The sequence below is a fragment of the Epinephelus lanceolatus genome, chromosome 14, assembly GCF_041903045.1.
Source record: "Epinephelus lanceolatus isolate andai-2023 chromosome 14, ASM4190304v1, whole genome shotgun sequence".
NCBI lineage: Eukaryota > Metazoa > Chordata > Actinopteri > Perciformes > Serranidae > Epinephelus > Epinephelus lanceolatus.
Genome location: NC_135747.1, coordinates 42,901,852 through 42,924,376, shown reverse-complemented (window position 1 = coordinate 42,924,376; position 22,525 = coordinate 42,901,852). Strand labels below are relative to the sequence as shown.

Here is a 22,525-nt window from a genome sequence, read left to right as displayed (position 1 = left end):
TGTATTTTATTACATCTGTCATCTTCTTAGAAACTGCCAGGCTATGATTCTTCTCTGGGGCGGCCTGTATGTTAAAGCTTTTGCCTTAATTCTTCCTGAGTCTGTCTGAGCAGATGATAGCTCTGTTATATGAACACACATTGGAGGATGCTGATGTGGTCACCGCTCAGAGGCGCGGACTTCCACGAAAGGTGACATCATGTCTAATAAGAAACTGGGGAACAACTGAGGCAGATATGATGTCATCAAGGTCGAGGAAGTGAAATGAGCTGTCTGTTTTCAAAATACACTTCTGTTTTCACAGGAGATGTATGGTTTGCATACAGTCTCTTTCAAAATAAAAGCACTACATCAGTACAACTCCACAAATTGAGATTTGTTTCATTCAACAACAAAAACACGTGGTTACGTTTAGTCAACACACACACACACACACACACACACACACACACGTGGTTACGTTTAGGAAAAAAGAACAGGGTTTGGCTTTATAGTCTTACACGAAGTGAACACCGACCTCCTGGGTGAAAGTTGGTGGTTGTTGGACCCATCCACCACTCCACCTGGCCGACGTACTCAGACTTCCGCTGCTTCAACTTTTGTTGTTTTCCTATCACCCCTGATGCCACTGGGCGCCACTGAACAATAACGGCGAATGGCTACATATCATGCTGACATGAAATGACGTCCTATTCACTGGTGTCACTTCAGAGTGAGACCAGGTTGAATAACCTGCAAACAATCTGAGGTTATATTTTTCAAAAACTATATGAGATATGTCCACACAGTTAATCAATAAACAAAACTCCTGATGTCTTTAATATGTTTGTCTGACAACAAATAAAAGCACATTTCTAAAGATGGTCTAATTTTCATAAATATAAACATATACATAAATATATGTAATGGGCTCAATTATACAGCAGTAACATGTGTAACAAAGGCAATTGTACATTTGAAAAATTAAGTATTATAATTACACAAAATTTGTTTCAGCTGTTATTGCCTGACACTCTCAGGCCTCCAGAATCAATATGCTGTAGTTCGATACCCAGTGTCTGTACCCCTACGTACCCCACCTATACACCTTTGCTGCTGTACTCTGTGGGAGAGTGACAATGCTCTTGTAGTAATGCTAGTGTTTTAGTGCTGTTAACCTGTTTATAAGTTCATCTTAAAGTCATTGTATAAAATGCAAACACATTCCTGTGTCACTTAATGTGTGTAGAGACTCGAGTTTATATGGCTGTAATTGACTGAGGATGTTTTTACCTCTTGCTGTCAGAGCTGTCAGGAATAAACAGAGATCGTCTCCAAAGATATCCACGGCCTGGGCCTCTTCATATCAACACAATGGCTCCATTGGTTACATATATATGTACATATAATTAAACACATGGAGAGTGTTTGGCATGATGAGCCCTTTGAGATGGAACTCAGCTTGTTTGCATTTCCCCCCGATGGTTTCTAAAAGGTGTGTTTCTGGTGTGTTTTCTTGGAGTCTTGCTGCGCTGTGAGCACCCAGGTGACACATTATGCATCACTGTATGACTGAATGAGGCAATCAGGGACTTTATGGAGCATTAATCTGATGGCGTGCTATGAATAGCCCGCCTCATTAATATGGGAAAAGTACTTTGTTGTACATCTCTGCAACACATAAAAGAATAACAGCATCTAAAATCTGTCAGCGAAAAGGCAGAGAAGCAGACTTGTTGACATGTACACAAGATCTTTTGTTTTTCTTTCTGTTGTGTCGTATCTGGTGCATTCTCAGGTATTTAAAGATATTCTTCCTCATATCTGTCAGTTACACACTTTTTGTCACCACTCATCCATTATGCTTCAGTGACAACAGTTTTGAAGTGACTCACCTCGACTTCGATGCATTCGTTAAGTTTCTTGCAGGTGGCAGAGATGGTCTCAGTGGTGCCAAACTCAAAGTACCAGAGCTTGTTCTTCATCCTGAGGAGCGAGAGGGGAAACAGAGGACAGACATGTTTTTGACTAACACGTTCCAACAGAAAATATTCCCAGACCTAACTTGCACTCGAGTACAGTGTTGTGAGCCTACAGCGTGATTTGTTTCGGGTGCACTGGACACATATTGAAGCTGTCCGGTGCCTTGAGTCATGTCACATTTTGAATCTGACAGCTCAGGACAGCTAGCGGTCATGTGACCAGAGAGGTCAAAGCTCCATTGATGCACCCTGAAGCCTTAAAGTGGAGACAGAACGTTAACCCCACCATCTGTCAAACAGGCATCTCCACTGCTCATGGAAACGATCCACACACACACTGCAGCGCCCGTATGCCAAGAGATGAAACATCAACATTGCCTCTGGAGGGGACACAGGGTGAAACATGGCTGGTGGAGACTGTGCGATCAGGGTAAATATTATTGTGACTCACAACACTCAAAGCAACCCACAGGACTGATGGAGCAACGGTTCATTTCTGCCCTGCAGAGGGTTTGTCAGAGGTGACCTGATGGATGCAGCTCTGTTTGTATCCTGGTGTCATTTGTTGCAGTTTTGGGACTGGACAGCAGCTCCACAGCAAAGTTCACTGTCAAGGTGAAAACTCTGCTCAACCACGGAGCTCTCAACGGTCAGGAACAGAATCAAACCCACTAACTGAGGACTGCGAGTAACTGTTGGAGTCACAGTCAGTGTTGAACTCTTTTGTATCTAAAGTTCTTGATGTTAACCTTTCTGTGGGCGAACACAGAGGCACCATATGGACTCAAAGTTCTTTAAAGACAGCACTCCCATCATCTTCCCACCGCTGACTGAATTTGAGGTTCAAAGACCCCAAACCTGTGTAACCTGTCTGCACACTGTGTGATAACAAGAGTCTGCAGTCATGGTAGCATCTCTGTGAGGCTGCATTCAGGTACAGCGGGGCTCATAACCTCTGTCTCTGTTTAACAATGGTCCTCACCGTCTGAAATCCTTTCTTATCTCAGTTTGGGTTGACATTTTTGGTATTACAAAAACATGTTTCCAAACTGCAGTTAATAAAAAATCCCATCTTATCTTAAGATAGAAATTTTGCTATAACAAAACCACTTTAATTAAGGGATTTCCCAAGTTAAGAATCCTAAATTAGGATGTCCTCAATTCAGAAAAACTGAAAAAAAAAATGTGTCTGAATGGCAAAGAAGATAAAGATGGGGAACAACATGAACACTGACGGCACAGTGGTGCAGTGGTGAGCCTCACAGTAAGAGGGTCCTGGTTCCTTCTGTGTTGAGTTTGCATGTTCTCCCCGTGTCAGCGTGGGTTTCCTCCAGGTGCTCCAGCTTCCTCCCACAGTCCAAAGACATGCAGGTTAATTGGTGACTCTAAATTGTCCGTAGGTGTGAATGTGAGTGTGAATGGTTGTCTGTCTCTATGTGTCAGCCCTGTGATAGTCTGGTGACCTGTCCAGGGTGAACCCTGCCTCTCACCCAGTGTCAGCTGGGATATCAGCCACTATTGGCCGATACCGATGACGTGCTGATATTATCGTTATCACTGGACACATCAAATATTGTATGTCTTAAGGTCCAGACACACCAAACCGACATCAAAGAACTAGCGGCGATGAAAGCCAACTGTTGCATCGTCTACGTCGCCTCACGTCGCCCTGTGTCAGTTGCATTTGAACACACTACACGGACTACATCCGACGGCCAAGTAGCACGTACGTTCTGCGCCTGCGTGAGAGAGAGCGGAGTGAGAGAGTGGTACATCCTGTCAGCCGAGGGGTTTCCTATCTGTGCAGCCGAGCACCGCAGCACCTCCACGGACTATTACATCCAGACGGTCCCGGTGTTTCCTCCGCAGGCTCCACTTCACTCAGCTGCCCGATAAACCCGCTGCTTCTTCCCACTTTAACCTGAATAACAAACCAGGGCTCGGTGCTCCGGTTGGATCCAAATGGAGAGCCGGGGCTAGCTCAGAGACTAGCGGAGGCTAACTGGCTGTGCTTCCCTCCGCTAGCCGCTCCGCTAGCCGCTCCCAGCTAGCTCCGGTTTGTTATTCAGGTTAAAGTGTGAAGAAGCAGCGGGTCTGTGGGGCAGTTGAGTGAAGTGGAGCCTGAGGAGCAAGCACCGGTTAGCCCCGGTTTCACTACAGGCAGATTCACTCGCTACAGGGGCGAGGAAATAAAACCTGAACAGCCAATCAGAGTGATCTCTCACTGACAAGCTCCGCTGCCAATTCAATTGACAGACTTCCTGTCGGCCAGTCCGTGCCTGAATACAAGAATTCTTATCACAGATTTTTTTATTTACAAATCAAGAATGACCTCAAAGCTTTCCGCTCAAGTCTAGAAAGTGTTTCCCTTCACTTTTTAAAGGCTGAGCTCATCAAGAAAAAACCTTAGAAACAGCATGACTGATGCCTCAGCCTGCATCACTCTGCAGATGACACACACTTCATGACAGTAGGTTCATTGGCACATCGACGGGCTGCTGATACTGACAACACAGCTATTGACACAACAGCTCATTATCATGTGGGCACACCACTGCCAAGGTGATGCACAGCACGACTTCAACAAACTGGTTTTCACTCATTGACACTGAAATAATTCAGCAGATAAAACTCAACATGAACTTAAACTGTACAGCAGACCTCAAACAAAGAGTTTAAATAATTCATCACTGTTTATTTTATTTAACATGTAACACACAGTCTGAAGCTGCTGCTGCGCTCCGTCACATGTTTTTCTCCCTGCTAATTGTCTTTCTGTCCCCTGTTCTCTCTCCCTCACCTTAATACCTCCCCAGAAACCTCTGCCGCTGTCAAATCAGGGGATTATGAGCATATTTGAGATCACAATTAGGAACAGTTGCGATTCTCAATGAGGCGAGCTGCCTAACCTCATTAAGCTGCTTCCACTTGAGACGGTCTGTAAAAAATGCAATTAACTCGTGTTTTTTCCCTCTCGTATGGACACAGAGTGCAGCGGGGAGAAAGACTACTTCCATAAGCCTTTCCTCCATTATTCCCATGTTTATGCACCAAATCTGGTGAAATGCTGGAACAAAAGGACCTTAAATTATCTTAAAAAGACGGCTGATTTTCCAATTATCACCACGTGTTTTTGTCCCGTTTTTAGTCTCCAGCTCAGGTTGAACGGCTGTTTTCCCGAACAAAGCAAAGTACTTATTAATTCTGTTCAACTTAAATGAACACAGTTGGTTTGAAAGCTTCAAAGAGAATTTAAAGACCTGCTGGAATCAAACTTTGTCTGAGAGAGATTGGCTCTAAAGAAAGGTGGAACTATGTTGTTATAAAAACACTGTTCAGCAGCTATCTCTCACCCACTGTTCCCCCCCACCACTCCCCCCCACAGATAGGCATCTCCTCTAATCCCCAGTGTGAGCCGTGACCTCATGACCTCACCACCTCTTTCCTGCCCCTCCTTTCTCACACATCTTGCATTAACTTAATGCAGCTCCTCCAGGGTGCTCCGATGTTCCAATCCCAACAATTATGTGCTCTCTGCAATTTTGTCCAATCGCTGCAACTTTTACCCAAATTTGAACAATCACAGCAGTCCCTCGTTTGACCTCACCAAACTCACTTCCTTGTTTCTGGTTGTAAAGATGCAATCATGCGACATGTTCCCTGATATTCACACCGCACACAACGTAGTGGTGGAACACAAACTAAAGGAATTAATTAAACAAGCACGTTTCCACCGCAAAACACAGTCAGAGAACGACGAAAACACGATGAGAGCACACAAGACAAATCATCACGACAGAGGCTGCTGAATCTATCGCATGTGCTAAAAGAATCAAGGTGAGTTAGATTAAATGTGCAGGTTAGTGGAAATGTTAGTGAAGTATAAATTACAATCTCAGAACAGTGTAGTTTTATTGTCACTGGAACAAGCTGCCTTCAATTTTTTATGAATTATACAAAGAAAAAAAAGCAACTGTTTTTGCATTTTCCTCTTTTTATATACCTTACTGTTTAAATGTTATTAAAGGAATACTTCAACCACAAAATGACCCTTTGTAAATCAGTTGGTCATGGACTTTCCACGTCCACATATGACGTCCAAGGTACCCTGGGTGTGTGTTGGAACCAATAGTGACCATATTTGGACGAGAGGGTGGAGCTAACACTGAGCTAGCTGCTAGTGTTGTTAGCACGGTGCATTACGGTTTATGTTTAACTGTGATAATAAAGAGAGGGAGGCAGAAGAAATACCTGCACACCAAGTCGACTGATCTTGAGTGCTCAAAGTGCAAAAAATATCGATATAGAAAGCAGCAAACGTTTTTAGTCCTTGGCTGTCATCAGTGCTGAGGTCACTGACGACAGCCAAGGAACTGCAGTTTTCCTGCACTTGTATGTAGATAGATGTTTGATTCAGCTTGAGATCTTGTCCTGGTGCAGCTGCAGGGAGATTTTATTAAAGATACAAGCCATTTCCTGCATACGGTGAAGATGTTTCTGTGATACTACAAAATCTAAACTTACAGAATGAGAATCAGCTCTGATGACCAACTACATGTGCGCACGTACGTGCAGTGTGACTCAGTCTTTGTTGCTGTGCAATGTACAAACAGAAACAAACATAGTTAAAACAAGGACAGCAAAGCGAACAAAGAGTCTCTGCTCGGGTCTTTCCAGCCAGAGTATTTTCAAAATATGATGTGTCTCAAAGGGAACATGTATCCTCCGTCACTCTGCTTCCTGTCACACGGACAAGGGCATACAAACATTCACAACACACATTTGAGGACTTCTTTTGTCATAAAAGCATGCGTGCATTCAAACAGCAGACTTATGCCATGACGCAGACACATGCTCAAAAACACGACCTTGGTTGAGGATATTTTTCCACTGCTGAGATGTATTTTTATGAAGTGAATCATGACCTCTGACTTTATTTATTTGTACAGTCTATCAGTAAATCAGATTGTTTCAGTAGTCGTGGTAACCGTTTGATTGATGAGAGTCTGCCCTTAACTAAAGCAAACCTTTATCGAAACATCTGTTCGCAAACAGTCTCATGTATCCACTCATATGCTCAGTAATAAAGAGTGGTGCTGCAGTCTGGCTTTCAAAGATCACACATACATGTCATTTACAGTTTATTTTTAAATGCTGGAGTTTTAGTGAAAATGCACTTGTTTGGGAAAAACTGAACAACTGGATACATTAGATTTGGATTATACTGCATGGAGACATGCCAAAAAAACATCATGAATTCAAGATAACGTGGCACGACCACGGACTGTAAAAATAATGGACGTAGCTACTGTGACATCACCCATTGGTTTGTGGGCTGTCGTTTTGAAGCCCTCAGTTCGACATTACGTCCGTCTCCATGTCCTGACTTCTGGCGTCAGACACCAACAGAAATGTCATGTCGGCATGACACGCAGCCAGTTGCTATTATTCTGCATCGGTGCCCAGTGGTGTCAGGGGGAAACGCAATGGGACAACAATTAAAGTTAAGGGGACGGAAGTGCAAGTAGGACGAATGGGAGGGGTGGTGGATGGGTCCAATGACAACCAACTTTCACCCTTCAGGCCAGTGTTCACTTCCTGTAAGATTGTTAAGCCAAACCCTGTTCTTTTTACCTAAATCCAACCATCACCACCTTTTATTTTGAAAGAGACTGTATGCAAACTGTACATTTCCTGTGAAAACAGAAGTGTATTTTGAAAACAGACAATGCATGTAACAGGCTGAAGTTGACACGGCGTCCCAGAACGTCAACAACCAACACACCCAGGGTACCTTGGACGTCATATGTGGACGTGGAAAGTCCATGACCAAACGTGGACATGTGACGAGGTCACAGTGAGGATGAGCTGATGGGTGACGTCACGGTGACTGCATCCATTATTCTCTACAGTCTACAGTCCCTTTTCCCTCGATTTTTAACCCTTCCAACTCCAGCACTAACTCTTCTTTTCTGAAACTCACTCAGGATGACACACACACACACACACACACACACACACACACACACACACACACAGACAGCATTGTCCCCACTGTGAGAAGTCATTAGCACCTGGGCTTTGGGCTCCTGGAGGTCTGGCTACTGTGACCATTAGATGTTGGTGGGTCGAGGTGTCAGGAGTCACACATCCCCTCTGTCCCAACAGGCCTGGGATGAGAGGGCGACACTGAGGGGGGGTGGGAGCCGTATGTGCTAGTAGACAAGCGGGGGATGGTGTGAGTGTGTGAGAGACACACACACATCACACATGCAGACAATGTGGGACTGTGATTGGCAGAAGGACAATAAAGCAGTGAGCTACATGTGGCTGCGGGTCTTTCTCACCAGGTCAAAGGTGATTTATCATCTGCTCCTTCTCCACTCTGACGCCTTTCAATTCAAAGCACTGCAAAAGAGGACGGATATTTACACTGCCAACACATCAGTCAGACAACAAGAGAACAGTTGCAGTCGTCCATCAGCTGTCTGTTACTGTGTTGAAACACTAAAGAGGACGACTCACACGAGAACAACAACCTCCACTATTGGCTTACTGTAAACACTGTACATTAGACTGCTGGTGTGTCACTATGGTTGGACCGGAGCCACCAGTGTCTCACACGGCGACGCAGCAGAACAGAAATAGTTTGAAGCATCAAAAAGCGACACATTTTATAGAGAAGGAAGAGCTTACTGTGTTTAACCTCTGTGTGCTGAATACATCCCTCTTTCCACATAAATGCTTTACATCTTTTAACTCTGGCGGTTGTTTAATGGATCAAAGAGAGAGAAGAGAGCCACCAGAGAGGAGAGGTATCTTTCTTTTATCTTTAATCATCCTCTCCTCTTTCTGCCTGTGATGCTGGAATAAATATACCCGGCTCGGGATGGAAAGTTTAGCATTAATTATTGAATTTCAAAGAGCAAACAATCCATCTCTTTCCCTCTTACCCTCCCTGCTCTCCTTCTTGTTTAAAGTATGTGGACTAATTAAGTGTGGAAGGAAGCACACATGTTGTTTTCATCATGCAAACAACATGAAACACCAGATAGACATACGAGAGCTGCACAGAGACTCAGCTCTGAAGTGAGTCATTCAAAACAAGCTTTTACACTTAACTGAGAACAGTAGAAGTACTTTTACTGTTTAATTGTGAATTCAAACCTTCAGTGTGTTTGTGCTGAAGTGTTAGCATTGCATGAGGTGCTTATCCACAGTCGTCCCCGTCTCCACCAAACCTTTTCAGTCCAGTCCCTTTGGAACCAGCAGTAAGCCTTCAGAAATGGTACCTAGACCCTCGGTCTGTTCAGACAGTCCTCTTAAATGTGGGCGGGGTTGTTGTCACTCACTGCTCCGTCCAGCACTCGCTGTATTTCCTCATCAGCGGTGACACAGATGGAAGTCTGCACCTGGTTTATCGTCCACAGAACGAGGCTGCACGCCCACATTTTCACAACAAAATAGAACAGGCTGCAGTGAGAGTCTCTCTCCATGGGATATTTAAAAATAGCAGCTTTGTGCATTTAGTCCTTCTCAGGCAAGCTCAGGGGTTTAGTGTTGCTGTAGCCCACAGGAAGTGAGGATTAGAATATATGACCTTCACATAATCCGCTCCAAATTAATCTATATTTTTAAAGTCATTACTAAAAGTGTGTGTCATATAAAAACTAAAGTGATGGTCAAAGTTGTCACAGTGAAATTTAAGGTGTGCTGATGGATTCACGTCATCAACTCATGCATTGAGTAACATTACAAGTTAACGTTCCACCTTAAAAGTTGCCGGCAGTCGGCCCAGTGAATGAAGTTATTTTTTTCTCTTTCATTTTATAGTTGTAGTTTACTGATGTATGAACAGAGGTTACATAAAACCAGAGTGACCGTCCTCTACTGACCAATCAGACTGCAGGGTTTCTAGCTCCACCTTTTAGTACCAGATCTGTGTGCTAGGTACCCCAACAGAGGGGGACCAAACATGGGGACGCTAAGGAACGCTTCTGTTGGGACCATCCACAACTTTACACTGTGGAGACACAGGAGCCCTTTTTACACAGAGATTACACGAAGTCCATCACACCACCTTTGCATTCTTACATAGAGCCAAACAACGGCTGCATCATACCGCTCCTGTGTGTAATTTTAGACATGCATGCAGACATCATGGAATCAAAAAAGGCGTGACGGTCATGACATTTAACACTTAAGCATCAGCCTCTTGTGTGACATATAACATATGTGTTGGTAGTGCTTTATAAACAATAACAATGGCATTAACATGGCAATAACAATCATTGACCATCACTGTTATATGGCAGCTGATCTCGTCCTCCAGGGTTTCCCACATTCATTTGTTTGAGGCGGCCTGCTGCGATTAAAACATCTGCCACCACAAAAAGATTTTCTATTTTGGAGCTGAACTGTTCATTAGAAGCGCTGCTGGAATAAATATCCATCCATCCATCTATTTTCGACTGCTTATTTGAAGCCGTGTTGTAGGGGCAGCAGGCTGAGCAAAGTATTCAAGATGTCCCTCTCCCCAGCAACACTTTCCAGCTCCTCCTGGAGGATCCTGAGGTGTTCCCAGGCCAGACAAGATATATAATCCCTCTAGTGTGTTCTGCCTGGAACACCTCTAGCAGGAGGCGCCCAGGAGGATCCTGATCAGATGGCCAAACCACCTCAACTGACCCCTTTCTACGCGAAGGAGCAGCGGCTCTACTCCGAGCTTCCTCCAGGCTGAGCTCCGACGCCCTTCAGAGGAAACTCATTTCAGCTGCTTGTATCTGTGACCTCATTCTTTCAACAGAATGTCAGGTGCATTGAAAGTGAAACTAAACCGCTCATTCTGCTGGGTCTAAAAGTTTGCATTCACTTGCAGAAGCTGCTCCTCTCGACCTGAGCTGAGGGGGGAAAAAATGCATGGGGAGCTCCACCTGTGCTGCGATCAAAGACCTGCAGAACTTCTGAATTCAGAGTGGTGGCACAGAATGATAAAGGCACTGTTACTACCTCCATTCCACACTCAGACGCAAGACAGCTCTGTCCCCTCATCCATGATTGCACCTTTTATACAGAGCTGCAAGAAAAATTCCTGCACTGGCGCTAATAATTTAACATCATCAACATGTGCAACTTTGGTGTTTAAAAGTTAGTAGTGATTCACCAAAGTCACATAAAACCCAAACTAACTAACTGAGGGAGGCAGCGGTAGACCAGCAGCTCCTGTGTTCAGCAGGCCAAAATTAATGTTTTTGTCAAGGTGGCTTTGATGAGAGCAGAGATGAGGAACTGTAGTCGTTTACATCTTCCCAGCCAGAGCAGGCTGTCTGACAGAAATGTAAAGCATGAAAATATATCAATATATAGTTGGACTTTTTTTAGGTGGCAAAAATACATTTGTTGCTGCCTCCATCCGCAGCAGCACACTGCTCACAGCTTCTGCATTGGACTCCTGTGTACTCCTCTGAACTCATGTTGTGCATTTATTCTAGGTAACACACTTGCTATAGATAAGTACCTCTTATAATCCCACTTCAAAAGATCGGAAATGACCCTTTAAGCACAAACACACACACAGTGTAAAGTTTACACAGATTGGCTTTAAGGCAGATGATTGGCGCAGGTCTGTGTGCACAGTTTGCAAAGATGTTCGCCTCGAGACAACTGAAAACATTATCACATTCACAAACACTCCAGTTGTTTGTTAGCACACACACCGCCCTCGGCCCGGGGCCACAGCAGAGACAACAGGCAGCAGTATCTACTCATCAGCAGTGATTCACCTCAGGGCTACAGTATCTGTCTGTGCGCATACGGCCGCTGTTTGTTGTCTGCTGTGCATCTTAATGAGTCGTCAGAGGGAAGTGTGGCCACAGCAAAGGCTGCTGGAAATTAAAGCAGGGACACTTCAAAGGTAGTCACCCCCCCCCCCGGCCCCCGCCCCCCCCCCAACTCCTGGTATCTGTGCATGATATTGGTTCGGGGGCCAAGGGCCATATTCTTTATTTTTCCTGTTGTCAACAAATCTCACAGAAAGACTAAACACAATCAGTTTGTCTCTCAAAAGTTCCCTAAAGATAAAAAGAGGACAGAAAAACTACAGTGATTATTAGAACAGTTGGACAGTTGACCACGTTGGTCCACACTGAAATACAACAACCTTCTGATGCAAAGACATTTTATAAAGACGTTCATGGTGCCCAGAGAATGAATCCTCAGGACTTTGGAGATCCTCTGACTTTTCTTCTAGCGCCACCATGAGGTTGATATTTGTGCTTTCAAGTGAATTGTCTCATGGAGCCTTTCCTAAATCAACCCCTACACCCTGTCCCCATCCACTCCCACTCCGTTTCTGTGCTCACACGAAGGGTCTGCCACATTAAGGGCTGTCCCAATCCAACTAGTGAGGAGTGGCAGTGCGTAGGGTCCGGTTTTGGAAACAGTCCTAAACAGTCCAATCTACAGTCCTTCTCTTTATGATGCAGTTTGCAACACTAATAACGTTCCCATCAGCCTCAGCTGGACTTAGTGTTGCTAATTAGCAAACGTTAGCATGCTCAGTAGCTGAACTAAAATAATAAACATGGTGAACATCAGCATGTTAGTCACTTTCCTCCTGCTGCCTGGGTGCCATTAAACAAGATGGCGACCAGCTGCATATGATGCCGACGTGCAAGTGCTTCATCTGTGTCTGTCGCTGGAATCACTAGCCCCTTTTACACTGCCAGATTTTCGGCGAATGTTGGGCCGTTTTGCCGGCAAGCTGCGAGCGTTTAGACACACAGAGCCGGATTGGCGAGTTGATCCGAGGCGCCCAATTTTCCGCCTCGTAGGGTAGACATATTGGCGGAACCCTTTTAGTTTAAACAGACCGAGGAGCCCTTCCACAACAGGAGGGGCTGTTGATGATACCGCATGTGTGAGCCACTGGTGGTGGATAAGCGAGCAGCTAGTAGCAAGAGGGAAACACAAACCTGACAGACACTGTAAAGATGAGCAACTGGGGAGACAAGGAATTGCGCGCCCTCCTTGTCCTCGCAAACGAAGAGGCCATTAACCGTCAGATGACGGGGACGGTGAAGAACGGGCCGACTTATGAGAGAATCACAGAAGGACTGACCAGCCGTGGCTTCCCTCCCACGTCACTGTTTACGTCACACGCTGAGCTACACGTTTTGTTACTTGCTCACGCCCCCCATTGCCCCGAAAAAGGCACATTCTGTATAAACAAAAGTAGGTAGGCGGCATTTTGCTGCACTCCCCGATTTTGTTTTTATACTGCCAATGCTGAAAAAAGACTGATTGGACTTTCCTGCTAATTGGCACAACTCCTGTCTAAAAAGGGCTACTGACTAAGGGCTGGTTTTCAACAACTTCATAGTGAGACCAGGTCGGTATCCTCGTGTTTCGTGTTGTCGTGCTGGGACAGATTGTCAGTTTATGCCTGTTAAATTCATTGCGTCTTTTTTAAATACACTTCTGTTTACACAGGAAATGTACAGTTCCTGCTCACTACATGCACACAGTCTTTTTCAAAATAAACTTACGTCAGTAAAACACCTCATATTTGCATTTATGCAGAAATCAGTGACCAAGCAGCGTTTATTTAATGACTTCAGAATGAGAACCACTGGTGTATGGTACAGAGGGGTGGAGGGTGATGCAGTATCAGGCATCATTTGTTGACAGTAAGAAGAATATCATTAGTCATCCTGTTGTGCCTGTTGTGTGGCAGGAGCAGCACAGTTAAAGGTACGCTGATTTCACAGAAGATCAGTTTCACAAATCAACAAAACAGTTGTATCATGTATTCTGTGGCTCTAAAGGAACTTTGCCACGTTTGCTTAAAAAAGGCCTCAAACTTATAAAAGAAAGGCTTTTTTTAATGTTTCAGACTTCCTGTCTGACGAGGCGTCCTGCTGGTGTGACAAGGTTAAATTTCTGAACTTGCAGTGCATCGTCACCGAGGTATTTCTGCTCATCTGACTCAGGATCTCTGCTGTGTCTCTGTCGACCTCTGTCACCGTCTCGTCAGACTGAGGCAGCTTCCAGAGTTATATAACTTTTAATTAGACAGCTACGCACTCGTCTGCATGGCCTGCCATTTGAAGATACCTGCTCCGCTACGAGAATGACGTGAAGCACCATTTACGTCATTACTGTCTTCACTCAGCTCTCCTGCAGTGTAATGCCATTGTTTCCAGACTAAGTGGTCCCCATCTGACATATTTCTAATTAGCTCAGAACTTTACCTGAATCATCCAAATTTTTTTACACATTTATGTGTGGACCGTGGAAACATTCACATCCTCTCACATCATAGCTCAGTTCACAAACGAGGCACTGCCAATATATTGATCACTGTGCAGGCAGGTTTTGTTCTCTTATTGATTGCTGACGATTGCAGCTCAGTGTGACATTGGGTTTCCAGATTAAAGTGCGAGGTCACTGGTTGGTGACGAGGTTTCTTGTTAGTTAATGGTGTTAGGGCTAGAAGAGGAAGGTTATCGTTCTCTCTGACCACTCTCTGCCTCACTGACTGCTCAGTATCAGTGTGATTTAGTCCTTATAGCCGTTTGCCTCTCACCTGCTGTTGAACTTCTCAGGGTGCTTTTCCCGCATCAGATGAAAGCGATGGGCGATGGAGGCGTCCTGCAGGAGAGAGCAGGAGAGACAACATTAGCCGCAGGACATCAGTAAAACCTACACATTATCACAGCTTGCTATAGGTCAAACACTAAGGCACAATGATGATACACTTTAGTGTTTGTCTCAAAGCCAAAGCAGCCTGCATCGCTGCGAGAATCCACCTGACTTAAATGTTGTCATTTGCCCATGTTGGAGACAGTTCTGCTCAGTGCTACAGTCCTGTTGTAAACCACATCCACCCCTCTAGTGTTTTAGTTTTGGTCGACATCCCGACAGGTTTGCTTAACATTATACTCACACCGTCAGTGTAAAGATAGTGGACATTAGTGCTTTACAACTTAACGCTAAATGAAGCAACATAAAGCCTCAGAGGCCCAGTCTTAGCTCAGCTATGAAAAGCAGATATTTGGGAAGTGTAATAAAGGAAATCATCAAACGTCAGTGACCTGTTATTCCTTTGTGACTGTCCCTTTCATCAAAGAGTAACTTCTCTACTCTGTCTACAGACTTGGATGACTTTAGTACGTCCCAGAGCTGAAAAGATTCGATGAGCAACTCATTAGTTAAGTGACATAAAATGCAATAAACTCTCATAATCAATATATAATCAATTAGCAAAAATACCAAACATCCTGTAGTTCCAGTTTCTCCAGTGTGATGACTGGTTGCTTTACTTTGTCGTATGTGACAGTAAACTTAGTTAAATATTTGGGTTTCAGACTGTTGATTGGAGAAAGAACTTCCCATGGGTATTAATGACTGTACTAATCAGTAGTACATAATAACACAATAATAAATGTATGTGTGGCACTGGACTTTTGCTCCTGGGCACGTGTGTCCATAATCTCAAACTGACGGTGGTGTAAAAGTGAAAACAGGTATTTCTACCAAAACTACCTCAATACGCTCCAGCCCTGTTTACACCTGGTGTTAACGTCATCTTGGGTGAGTGCATTGTTGCAGCAATGCAATCCCCGTGGGGGTCTGCCCATTTTTCCAACCATATTAAACCCATTGTTCCGAAGTCCCGTTGTTCCGAAATCATCATGGTGCCCTGTGGTTAAAGAAGCTATATGTAAGAAATCTAAAGCAAATAGTCATAAAATCCTCCTAATATGTCACAGAGACTAAGGAATAATGTTCATATAACATACTGATCTCACTGACAACAATAGTACAGCCAGAATATTCGTATTTAAAAAACATTTTTACAGTCTGCAAATCATGTTTATGTTTTGAATTTGTGTTTTGGCCTGTTGCGCCACCCACCGCCGTCTACCAGTCACGCAGTCAGTAGAGTCTCAGCATCAGTTACAGTTACGACTGAGCTACAGCAGCACGGCAAGCAGCATTAGCAGTGTCCTGGTACATAGCATTAGCAGCCGGCTCCTCCTCAGCTGTATCCCAGCAGCAGCGTTAGCAGCAGAGAAGCCGGACTTGCTCGAACGGTCCGCTGGAAAACCGAAGATCAAGGACGCGGTGACGCGGCCCTGCCACGGCAGCCGCCCGTGGGCAAACAAATCAGTCACCAGCGTGCTGCTGTCCAGCAACCTCGAATCTGTAGGGGAGGGGGGGCGGACACGACTCGCGGCAGTATTTTGAATTTGAGTGCAGTAACCGTTTTGGCCACATTCTTACATACAGCGCCTTTAAGGTCTGGTTAGGTTTAGGCACAAAAACCACTTGGTTAGGGTCAGGAAAAGATCATGGTGTGGGTTAAAATGAAAAAGAAAGTGGCAAACACATAAACAGTGAGTCTGCTTCGCCTCAAGCCTTTCCCAGCTGACCCAGAGCCGGTCACGGCGCACCATCAAGGTAGAAATACACCCGCCGGGAGCCGTTCAGCACCGCGGAGGGCTCCCCACATAACCCGGACCCCAGAGTTAATAACAGGAGGTTATGGTGTTTCATTCTCTACTCTCTATGACACTTGTATCTCAGCCAGTAGCCTACTTTTGTTGCGTTGCTGATCCTCTGTGGTACACAAATACAGTAATAATCACATATTGGAACAACGGGACGTCGGACTAATGAGAGGTCAGAACAATGAGAGGTCGAAACAATGCTACAGCACCTTCCCGATCAGATCTTGTGCTGCATCCATTCACCTCAGAGGTCAGAGCTGTAAGTGACGTCACACCCGAGTTGACCACATTCCAGTACAAGCTGAAAAGCGAAGATGTTTTTAACAATTCCACTTCAGGCCAGCTTAGCCAGTGGTGGCAATACCAGCTGATAACAATGCATGGCTCTGTGTTTTCAACACTGCAGTAACATTTCCGTGGATGTTTGACAGTGCTGTGTTTTAATGAGACACACATACGACAGCGGTGCTAAAAAACAGTGTATTACTACAGCTTTGAGAACTATTTATGTGCAAAGCAGCCATCTTGGATGTTGAGGTCGATTGTTGGTGAGGTTACTCCCACTTTCCGAGTCAGAAAACCAACCACAGGGGGCGTTGCAGTTGAAATATCTGACTGGGATCTCAGAAATTCTGCCTTACCAGTGGAAATGAAATGCATCATCTAGACGACAACAAGACAAGTAAGGATGCAGTGGGTTCACTCACACCTTCACTTAGAGCTGTCCACTTGATCCAATCACCCAAGACACAAGTTAATGCCGTCTAAAGTTGGATGACGGTATTAGCTACTAATTAGAGTAGAGTCCTGGCACAAAGCAGCGTTGACAGGAAGGTCACAAGTTGATTGGAGCAGGGCTCAGGCTGAACTCTGCCCTCCTCTCCTCATGTGTTTGACCCCTGACCTCTGGGGCAGAGGTCAACGCAACCCTGATCAGTCACAAGAGCAGCCTCAGTGTGACCTCACTTACAGACAAACACAAACACCGCCGAGGGATCACGCTGTCACGACACGTTATCGATGCTCCATGCAGACAGTTTTATTGTGATTATAGTGTTTAATTCATTCAATAAATGCTTGGCAAACTCAAGAGACTCAAAGAATGTTTAATTACAGAGTGTTCGTCCTTTCAGACGTGCACCTCGTGACTTAAATGTTTTTACAAGTCTGAAATGTATGTTGTTATATTAACATAAAAGATACAGCAACACAAAAATATGAACATCCTTCAGAACATTTCGCAGCACATAGGCACACAACATACACACAACATACAGCAGTGTTCTGGACACTTGAGCTTTCAGTGGATGTGATCAATTAAACAGAGCAGCCTTAGTTTGAGCAGAGCTGCTTCTTCTCCGCTCAGGCCTGAGGACGTGATCCGTCTCCTGCAGATAAACAGACACTGCACATATATGAAATAAGCTCAAGATGTATGGGCTCAGAGATTCTGTCGACCATATGTTAGAGGAAGCGATATAGCCAACACAGACATATATGTGATGGAGATGGTACACAGCAGCAGAGCGTGGTGGATGGAAAGTGTCACTGCGATGGTGGAGTCAGTAATGATGTTAACATATGAAGGCAGAGTGTAGGACGGCTGATGTATAATAACATCATCTGCCTCTGCTGGATGCGCTTAACAGAGACAAGACACATGACACAACCCGACATACTGCCACCAGCTGAAGACGATAAATATTTGAGGACAAGATTATGAAATACCCAGAAACATGCATTAAGGGAGGTCCAACCCGATACCAGCAAGGTGTACCTAATAAAGTGGCTTGAGTCTTGCTTTACAAATACCTCATCCTGACACAGTAATCAAATATGCAGTTGTCATATGGAGCAGTAACAAATTTCCTTTAAATTCAAATAAGTGGTTTCTACATTAATCTAATTGAGCCTCAATCAAGTCATCTGATACATAACGCTTCATTTTTCATGCATCTTGTGGAGGTGTGCCGTGTTCATTATATTATTTTTGTATGGAAGTTGATACAGTGTTCTGCACAGCTCACAGATGATCACTGGTTCATCCACTCAGGGTGTAATTTTCTTCTCATTCAGCAGCAACACTTAGATAAGTGCAAAGGGAAACTGTGACTGTGCATCTGTAATTTTAGAGAAATTGGAGGCTTTATAAATTCAGGAGATAAACAAGTAAAAGGCTGAGGTTCAAACTGCACTTATCACAGCCACAGTGACACAAAGGCTCTCCAGACACGTTTTAAAGTAGGTAAAAATACTCTGCTATGATTCTTTTGACACGGTTTTCCCACATAAAGAGTAAAAATAAATCTCTCTCCATGGATGTACAAAGAGAACTGGACACAGAGGTGGAGGCAGGGCTCCGTTCATTCCTATAAAAGTTGCTCAGAGGCGCATGAAGCAAACGGGCTCAGCTGCAGTGTAGAAGATTAACCGGACAATCCGCACTGCCTCTTCACTATGTGGCCCACAGAGCAGAGACCTCCACCAGCCGGGTGGCTACTTCCTGTTAAGCGCTCCGCTAACCATTATCAGACTGAATTAATCGACGCCTGATAGTGACATGAATCATTTTGCGGGGGCTGTGACGCTCAAAAAAATGTATCCACTGATACACTTATCTCTTTAAATGATTTTAAACTTAAGATACAGGAAGTGGTAAATCTCTAGATAAATAAAGATGTCTCTTATGTCATGTAAGTAAATAGAAAAAAGTCTTTTTTGGCCAGAGGGCTTCTCATGACAGTAAAATTAAACTGTTTGGCCACTACAAATATTGACGTTAAAGCCCAGCACACTTCCTGGGGGCCGGGAAGAAGCCACAAAAGTTTGACTTCCTGTGTATGTAATTACCCAGATCTTCTGCGTCATAGCTGTTGCTATTTTAGTGTCTTTTAAGTTCCAACCCATCCTCACTATGACCTCGTCACATGTCCACGTTTGGTCATGGACTTTCCACGTCCACATATGACGTCCAAGGTACCCTGGGTGTTTTGGTTGTTGACGTTCTGGGATGCCGTGGCAACTTCAGCCTGTTACATGCATTGTCTGTTTTCATAATACACTTCTGTTTTCACAGGAAATGTACAGTTTGCATACAGTCTCTTTCAAAATAAAAGCACTACGTCGGTACAACACCGCAAATTGCTGTTTTTTCCTTCAACAACACACACCTGGTTACGTTTAGGAAAAAAGAACAGGGTTTGGCTTTACAATCTTACAGGAAGTGAACACCGGCCTCTCAGGTGAAAGTCGGTTTGTTTTTTTACAATTTTGGTTACCTAAAAAGTCTTGTTCAGTGTTTGGTTGAACTGTTGATATATTCTTTTTCAGTAAGTACATTTTGTTTTTATGGTATTAAGCCTGTTTTTCCACTGGCGAAGATTAGCATTAGCATTAGCATTATCACAATTAATCATAGACTGTAAATGTACCATGCTAACTAAGCTAGCAGCTAGCGTTAGGGTCAGCTCCACCCTCTTGTCCAAATATAGTCACTTCTGGCTCCAAAATTCCAAGATGGAGACAGCCAAAATAATACCTAGATACTGGATGCCAAGATGACTCTTTTTCGGTCCAATAAAGGTGCTCGCCTGACGCATACGCGTCTAGCTTCCAGGTTTACTTCCGCAGTTTGTGGCCCACTGAATATTCACAGCAGTATTTGGCTCAGCCTGCGAGTTCCTGCTCAGCTCATATGCTTTATATTGTGATGACATCATGGATTTTTAAATTTTTCTCAGCTCGAGTAAAACTTTACAAATGTTAACTCTCCATGGATCAAACATTTATAATAGAAAGGGCCATAATTGACCTTGTTTACAGTTCAAGGAATCCTGTCAAGACGCTTACAGATGTTTCTTTTACAATGGTGGCCCACAGGGAAAATGTTTTTTGCACTGAAGGGTATTTTTTCGCTGCAATACCACGAGTGGACACTGGAAAACTTGGCTGCAAAGCTGAGCAGCGCTCCGAGGGGCCTGGTGGGACGCTTCAAAATGGAAGTCAACAAACTGATGGGTGATGTCATGGTAGCTACGTCCATTGTTTTAATCTGTCCAAGGAAGAAGCTAATTTATCTTGCTCGGCATCTGTTTGAATCTCAGATTCAGTTCCTAAATCAGTAAAATCTTTTCATTTTCTGACGTTTTTCGCCCCTGAACCAGGAATTTAAGTTTTCACCAGTCCTCTCCTGTTAATGCACTGTAGTTATATCAATACAGAACACTTTCATACAGAATATCTCTGTCACCATGAGCCATACAGCTGGAAATATGAGTCCTCTGCTCATACTCAAACTGTTACTAATATTTTGTATGATGTGGAGCGTGAAAGTTGTACACAGCCTAAAAATAAATATCAATAAATATCACTGACACAATGTGACATCTTTAAACTCCACACAGTACGCTTATGTTACCAACCTGGCTCATCATTAGGTGTTAAGCTGGCAACAGGATGTAACGGGCAAACGAGCACGCTGCTGTTTAAAAGGCAACAAGTGTTTCCACTTCCTGTAGGTGTATGTAAACCACGCTTTATTTCATCTCACGGTAAAAGGAGAGCATCTCAGTCAGATCGCTGTAAAGTCTTGCTTTGTGTAAGTCTGACAGGCAAAAGCATGTGTGACGGCAGTCTGGCACCCTGCCTGCCTGTGCAGGTGTTTCAACGCTCTGCAACAAGGAGAACGGAAGGTTGTGACAAGACAGCTGGACAGCTGCAATTATATGCATCCTCACTTGTCACCCTCAAAACCATCCACCGGTGCTGCAACGCACCTCCTCAACCAGACACACGACGATGTGCTGAGACCTCACGGCATCAGCAAATATGAGATCCCGAAATAGAGCTGCATCTGCTGCTTTAACTGGCGGAGAATTTGATACTGGACCCAGGGGAGGGAGGAGACATCACAGGTGAACATGAGACTCTCTTTGCCCACAGAGCTCAAACTAAAATGCTGATTCTCATGGCAAGGTTACTCATCACAACAACAAGCGTGCATGAGAGAAGAAAAGGTTGTTTATGATTCGCCCGCAGAGCCTTTGTCACGTTATGTTTTCACTGATTTTGGTTGAATGTGAGCAGCGAGTCCAGCACAGCGTGTGGATCAGGGCCAGACAATGACACAAAACATGACGGGCTGTTTCATGTCACTGAAGCTGCTCTCGCTCCCCCGCTGCAGGGAGATCACTGACCAGTCCCACTTTTATGCATTCGGCCCCCTCTGAAAAAAAAAATGTGGCTGTAACAATATGTGACATTTGCCGTCGCCTATAGTCGCCTGTGTGATGAAGGTTGTTTTGATCTTGCCGTTTGAAGTTTTGCACATGGTGTGTGGGGGCAAGAGGAGGTGCTGTTGGGTGGTGATGTGAAAAGTAGGGATGGAAACGGGAGAGACAAACAACAACCAGGAAAAACAACAAAAACAGTGGCTGGAAAATGTCACCTCAGTGGGACCTGCAGCAGAGAAATAGGTTGTCGGTTCACCCCTCTTGTGTTTCACTGGCCTCTGGTTAGTTTAATGTCAAAGACAAATGTCATAGTCGGCCCCAAATCTCTCACATCCCATGATTCTGTTCACTGGGAGGCTCAGGTTTGATGAGCGAGCTAAACAAACACTGCAGATGATTAAACACACTGAGGTCGTAATGTTTATATCAATATTTATTATTTCAAAGAAGAAAATTCATAAAGTTTAGCGTAATAAAAATACTAACATGGTCTTATTCAAATTATGAGATACTAAATCAAACCTTTAACTTTGTGTTCACGAAGTTAAAAGTTTGATTTATATTTTTTATTATATTTTATTTTACTTTATTATATTTTTTATTTATTTTATGTACTACTTTTAAACTGTTGTAATTTAAAAAAAAAAATCTTTTATTATTTTTGTAAAGCACTTTGTAAATTTGCTTTAAAGAGCACTATTAAAATAAATTATATTATTATCTTTTTTTTGTTTTTTGCAATAATTTTAGTTTATTTTATTTCTATCATGCAGACCATTCCAGACTTTCCACGTCCACATATGACGTCCAAGGTACCCTG

General features: G+C 44.0%; 1 protein-coding gene across 4 annotated transcripts in view; it reads right to left on the bottom strand.

Moving 5' to 3' along the window:
• Nucleotides 1-22,525, bottom strand: part of dgkg (diacylglycerol kinase, gamma) — a 172,896-nt gene that overhangs the window by 37,889 nt on the left and 112,482 nt on the right. For all 4 annotated transcript variants that reach the window (XM_033618185.2, XM_033618182.2, XM_033618184.2 and 1 more), the window contains 2 exons: nucleotides 14,548-14,612; nucleotides 1,875-1,965 (listed from right to left, as the gene is read on the bottom strand). In XM_033618185.2, the coding sequence (XP_033474076.1) occupies nucleotides 1,875-1,965; nucleotides 14,548-14,612 (156 nt within the window). The remainder of the gene's footprint in view (nucleotides 1-1,874; nucleotides 1,966-14,547; nucleotides 14,613-22,525) is intronic.